At 36.7% G+C, this 6,789-nt stretch overlaps 1 protein-coding gene across 1 annotated transcript; it reads right to left on the reverse strand.

The window, feature by feature from the left end:
* Positions 1 to 1,213: 1,213 nt before the first annotated feature.
* On the reverse strand, positions 1,214 to 5,486 carry LOC110763880 (uncharacterized). The gene is made up of 10 exons (XM_021966761.2): positions 5,216 to 5,486; positions 4,899 to 4,956; positions 4,520 to 4,767; positions 3,675 to 3,792; positions 3,372 to 3,449; positions 3,153 to 3,276; positions 2,463 to 3,049; positions 2,226 to 2,371; positions 1,823 to 1,909; positions 1,214 to 1,643 (listed from the first exon to the last, which is right to left on the reverse strand). Exons 2-10 carry the CDS (start codon positions 4,917 to 4,919, stop codon positions 1,523 to 1,525), a joined length of 1,530 nt encoding a protein of 509 aa, XP_021822453.2. The 5' UTR covers positions 4,920 to 4,956; positions 5,216 to 5,486; the 3' UTR covers positions 1,214 to 1,522.
* Between the last annotated feature and the right edge of the window lie 1,303 nt (positions 5,487 to 6,789).

The raw sequence follows: 6,789 nt of genomic DNA on the forward strand, positions 1-6,789 counted from the left end.
GAAGATAGTGGGGTTTTCTTAGAAATTGTGAAAATTTAAATTAAAAGTTGGGGTGAACTTAGAACATGGGGTGAACTAAGAGAAGTGTGGGGTTTAAATAGAAAATCAAACAAGCTTTTATTTTGCATTCTTTATTCTTTGTTTCTTTTCAGTTTGTTTCAATTTATTTGCATATCATTTTGATTTTGGCAATTTTAGTCATATACATTAATTTGGCTTGCAATATGTTTATGCCATATTTGACCGGAACAGTTCGGCAATGTGCAAGTCTAAGAACACTTCCACCCATTCTCTTTTGCCAGAAGGGGGCCTAGGCTCCAAAAATAACCCCCACAAAGGAAAAGTTGTCATGATAAGAAGTGGGCCCATGAAACTGGGCAAGCTAACGTCAGCGGCCAATTTAAATACCAAATTTTTATAAAAAAATTACTAAAAAATTCAGATTTTTTTTTCTATAAATACCTAGCCATGTTCTTTACTTTCCACACTAAAATCCATTCAAATTCCGCTCCTCATATCTCATATAAATAGTGGTTGCCCTTGGATTACCATGGCAATGGGTGGGAATGCATCAAAAAATTGCTAGGACAATCACTATTCAAGTTAATAGAGTTTGCCCTTACTTACCCATTACCATGGCACAATGGGGTGGAGTGCTCCGGATACATGCCACCAATCCCATGTCGACTGTACACCATACTTGATCGATAGCCCGACCTACCGATCCGCAATCTCGTGGAACCAAAAGGGGATTCGAACCGCCTCTTGTCGTGCCGATTTCAAGACATGCAGCTCCACTACAGAGCTTGCTTATAAGATTATCCTAAACTCCATGCTTAGCTAACTTAAGCATCGAAGTACATGACCACAATTGCCGCATATAAGGGTACTCCTATTTCTAAAACTGTTGCATTCTACATAAAAAAGGTAATCAATTCATATATTTTCCTTCGCAATTTTAAACTTCTTGGACTTGATTGTATATATATATTATTTTTTTTCACACGACCACAACCGCCAAAATTTAAATGACGAACATCAAAGTGAAAAATGAGTCAAACGACAATAACTAAAGATATGATTTCGCCATCTTTCTTTGTTATTGTCGCTTTTCCCTTGATATATTTTATTTTACTGCTTTACTCCTTTCAAATGAAATGTTTTAGTCGGCATCTTAAGTGTGTGCGTTTCAAAATCATATAGAAGATATGGATTGGCCATAGCAATTTCAAGTTTTCTTCTTCCTCTATTTTTTTTATTTTTTTTTGGGGGGCGGTGGGGAGGGGTTGGGAAGGAACTCTGGGGAATTGCAAAAGCCAACAAACCTCTATAAATGCATCTCCATTCCTCTCTCTCCCTCTCTCTCCCCAACACCCAAAAATTATATTTCACATAATTTGACACTAAAATTACATTTTGCGAAGTAGCAAACAAATCCCCTACAGCTTCAGAAGTAATTTTATCAACTCCACTTTAGCACGAGACAAAATATCCCCAGGGTGGTGAGACGAAATTCCCTTCCCTAATTATGACCCAGCTTACGCTTCTTTAATAATCTATTCCTTTTGGCCATCTGTTCCCTCCTGTCTTCTTCTTCTATCAATCTAGCCTGCTCTTCGTCCTCCTGCCTTGCGATTCTTGCACTGCAACATGACGAAAATAGACGTTTTGGATCAGTGGAAGACAATGTGAAGCAGCCCCATGAAGGGGCTCCTCAAATAAGCAAATACCTCAATGGAATCTCAGTCATACCCCAAAATGGGTAACATTGGACATAATAATACAATAACATGATATTAAGCGGGACAAGCTGGCTGCTTACCTCTGTTTTTCCTCTCTCATAATATCCTCAAAGTTGGCCTCCATGTCACTACAATCATCATCGCCGGCAAACTTGTCTGGATTATATCTGCAGACATTTCATATAGATGTTTAGAAATATTTATAAAATGCAATAAGGTAAAATTCCTTAACCACAACACAAGACAACTTTTTAATCTCTCAATATGGCCAATTGATCTTCACAAAATCAGTCCATAAGAAATTCCAAACATGTCACTGAGATACAATACCTTCAAGAGCGCGCGCGCGCATATGTGTGTGTGTGTGAGGATCTCGCATTCAGCAGATTTATCGAATATTTCACCAAAAATGAATTTTGAAATCAACTTCGGAAACTATTTCAAAGTTAACAGAGGATGAAAGCTAATAACAAAATTACTCACTTAAACATATTCCTGATCATACTCCTATAATCCACCCCGTCATCATACTCATCATCAGGGTGCCGTCTCAAAGGCTTTCTTTTGGGACGATGCTCTTGTGACATAGGACGTGAGGAGATTTGCCTTTGCATTTGAGGCTTGTTTATCTGCCAAAATCCATGAATTAGAGAAGTAGGTCTCCAAAAAACTGATCATGCAAAGTAAAGCATATACGTAGGCATATGATGGGCTTTAAACCTGAGGTTTTGTCAATCCTGCTGACTGTCTCGGTAACACTTTGGGCTCATTAGGTTCTCGTACTTCCTTTCTTTGTTGCAAGTGCTGCTTTGGAATAGATGACTGCAACTTTGAAGGGAGTGATTTGTGCACACCAGACAAGGAATTCTTCACACCTGGTGCAGAAGCCTTCCTCTCAGCGGTAGAAGCGGGCATCTTTGAACCTTTTGGCCCTAAAGGCCGGCTGGGCCCATTTCCATTGTTGCTACCAAGCTGTTTTCTAGAGTCCACTGATGTAGAATCAGGTCTTCTGCTGGCAGAACTTAACTTATTGGGCCCCCCTTTAGAATGCATCTGTCCGTTCATAGATACCGGTCTCCTTTCATCACGACCTCCATGAGCATGTCCATTCATAGATACCGGTCTCCTTTCATCGCGACCTCCATTAGAATGTCCATTCATAGATACCAGTCTCCTTTCATCGCGACCTCCATGAGAATGTCCATTCAAAGATGCTGGTTTTCTTTCATCACGACCTCCATGAGCATGTCTACCATTATTTGCCACAGGTAGTTTGCTTTTCGGTGCCATTTGACTAGACCGCACCTCTTTAAAATCAGCAAAAAACCTGTATAAGTTCCTCAATGAAAATAGAATGTTTAAAGCCCCATAGATAAAGAGCCAGATAAGAAGTAGCAGATAGCAACACACCAGAATTTGGAACAGAGACACTTCGAGGAGGACGATCGTTTGCAGGAGCTGGAAGCTCCACATCGTCAGATAATAAAAAGGAGTAATCTCGTGTATCCTTAAGCTTTTGGACTTTATTTTTAGCCTGCATATTCCACAAATGCCATTAAGAGATAATAAGACAACTAGAAGACTAATTCAGACTTTAAGCGCTGACTAAAAACAATTTGCTCCAAATACCTCATTAATTACTCTGGGTTTCTGGTTATATGCTACATGTTTCGATCCAGCAGAGGTTGATCCAGAGCTCTTCTTGTTCTGTAGAAACAAATGAGATCATCAAAATAAAATTTATGCCCCATGACACAGCAATTCACAAGGCCAAAACTACATTACATAATCAATTTGTGATCAGGACAGCATAACTGCCCATTATATGGTAAACTAAAACCATGAAGAAGCATGTTCATGGCTAGAGAAAAAGATCAAATGTGAGAAAGTAATGTAATAAGCTATACCAAAAGAGAGAGTTATTATACATACAGAATGGGGGGAGCTCGAAACCCTAGATGCCAGATGCTGGGTTTCTAATAGCGACTTGCTTTCTTGTATCACTCTCTCAGAGATAATCGGTTGAGATGGGCCAAAGAAAGATCCATAACTGCAGAAGCAGAGAAACAAATTTTCAAACAATTTTATAACTACACCTTACCACTCTGATGTCCACATGAAAAATATGAAATAAATCACATCTGTGAGATAACCCCATCACTGAAGAAGAAAACATGGCACTGACAAATCATGGCTCAATTTGGTGTCAGTGTAAGCTCTCAAAACATTTCATGAGAAGATACAAGCTGGTAATGAACTTAAAAACACATGACTATCTCAAACTCATGAGAGTTCCAGGAGTAAAACGAAATTGGAAGGAAGTGAAACACTTTGGAATATTTTTCCCATTGTGTCTACTCAATTACTTTCAAGGTGGTGGTGATATCCCTGGGAGAAAAATTAGCCTGTCCCGGAAATTGTAACTACAAAACGTGTATCACTCTATCATAACAGGTCCCAGTACACAGTAAATACCATGTAGGCAATCAACAAATTAAGCAACTATTTGGTTGCATCAGTTGCTTGCCTCCCTCAAGTTTCAGATGACAATGCCAAATATTGTTCATCAAACAGTCATACAGGTACCTTAAAACAGTGTCACCATTGTCCTCACAATAATGACAATATATTCAACAAAAGAAACAGCAATGAGTTATAACCCTCTAAAGGAGCATTGAAACTAGTACTAGCAGTGAACAGAACCACCTTCGTTGTGGTTCTAAGGAAGTATGTGTTCTTTCACATATAAAACTGGCGGTTATAAAGTAGTCACTCACTTATCATAGGGGAGCTTCTTCTTTTTATCACTGGAGTTGGCCAAAGAAGAACCCCCTTCCTTCTTCATCTGCTTTCGAAATTGTTCTTTCAACCGTTGTCTCAACTCAAGGTATTCCAATGCTTCCTTGGTAGGCTTTGGATCTTCTTCTTCCGCTTCCTCTTCATACTCGTCGCCATCCTCCTCTTCCTCATATCCCTCCCCTTCGTCCTCATAATCATCATATTCTTCGACTGATTGACCATATTCCTATACCAAAACAACCACCAGAAATGGTCAAACTAATTCTTTTCTAGAAAAAAAAAAAAAAATAGAGCATCAATGTCAATAATTAACATATAGATAATACAGAGATAGAAGTAGACTGAAAATTTGCTTACATCTCTATCGTATCCACGCATTTCTATTTCGAAATGAACAATTACGAATACTGGTTACCTGAAAATCACAAAAAGCCCAAATCTTTATTACGCTGGACTTTAAAATCCGCGAAAAAATCTGTAATTTCGGTCCAATCAAACAAAAACCCTATAGGCTCTGTTTGGTTCCATGGATTTGGCATTGCAACTGAACCCTAATTTTGACATTGGCCAATTCAATGCCTAATCCACAGTTCGGATGCTCAAATATCATGCTGATACTATGAAATTAAAATTCCAAATTTCTTTTAGCTGATAACCAGAACCAAACTACTTACCAGAAGTCCTTACAACCGCAACGCCGATCGCAGAGGCCTCTCAAAGTGAAGATAATCGCTGGGAAGCCCCAAATGGTACAATTCCGAATCCTCTCTCTGCAAGCCCTAATAATCGAAATCCACGTTCTATGGAGGAAAATGAATATGATGCGATGCGATCAGAATTCTCGAGAGAGAGAGAATCTGCAAGCCCTAACTGTAAAGCTTTGGGGTTGGGGGTTCGACCGGTTCCTGTAAAACGAAGAGTTCCATTATTGTAATATAAAATTTAAATATGATTTCATCAATAAATAAGTAAATATATCTTTCCAATTTTTTTATTTTAGAATTTAGATCTAGTTCCTTCCAAAAGGTTATTTTTTTATTTTTTTATTTTTTATTGGTGAGAAAAAGGTTATTCAATTACACTATTTTGTCCTCTCTTTTTTTCCTTTGTTTCCTTATCTATTGTAGAGAAAACACTTTCAACCCTCTCCCCCTTCGCAAGCCTGTAATATAGTTAAAACACTTTAGGAATCAAATTAAAAGAAAAGGAAAAACAAACACCTAACTCAAACACTTGAAGAATCATCTAAATCAAAAAAAAATTAAACAAAATACAAAAAATACAAACCCCATGTGACAATTAAACTCACCCCTCCACCTATTTACCTTTTTCTTCATTTGGTTTAATATTAAAGCTAAAACATAAAACACATAAGGATTAAAAAATATATATTAATTTTTTTTATAAATGTTTTCATAATTATAAAATAAGATAATTAACACACGTGAGCACGTGCCAAAAAACTAATATACAATGAAGTTACTAAAATGTCAATATGGTTTTTACCTTCTTTTTAATACATTTTGATTATCTAACTCTTCATTAGTAGAATTTTGCTTTTGACACGACTATATAGCCGTCTTTTTTAACCACATCAACTACAAACTCTTTACTCTACATAGTTGACTTGGTTCATACTAGCATGTAAGTTAGCATACATTGAATTAAAATTAGGGAGATTCACTATTATACCAAATATAGAGGCTCAAATTATGAAAAAACCATATATGAAATGGACTTTAAAAACACACTCAAAGTCCATTTACAACATAACAAAGAGGCTTTTAACTTCTTTTAAATTACAAAACTGCCATCAGTTTCTTAAAACAAGCCCAACCCCAAAACCTCATAAAAATACCCAAAACACTCAATAGGACATCAAAGTAATTTAATAATTAAAATTAAATTTAATAAGACTAGCTGTCATTTTTTGTGTTTGTTTATAAAAATTAAATGGTATAGGGTTTACCTATATTATTAGTGCTAAGAATGGGTATATATGACTAAATATCTCTTAAAATTATGCAATTTCAAAACTGAAACTTTTTTAATTAAATTGAAAGGGATGAAACCCTTATTAATTCAAGATTCAAATTCAACATAAGATCAATAAAAAAGAAAAGGAAAAGAAAATATCCGGACAATTCCTTATCTACTTTTCTCAGAAACCCACCCCGCATCTAGGCCCAACTATAGGTAGCCCTAACTGAGCCCAAATGCAAAAAATAAAAACTCTTCAAAAAATTCA

This window comes from Prunus avium, chromosome 6, assembly GCF_965620075.1.
Source record: "Prunus avium chromosome 6, drPruAviu1.hap1.1, whole genome shotgun sequence".
NCBI lineage: Eukaryota > Viridiplantae > Streptophyta > Magnoliopsida > Rosales > Rosaceae > Prunus > Prunus avium.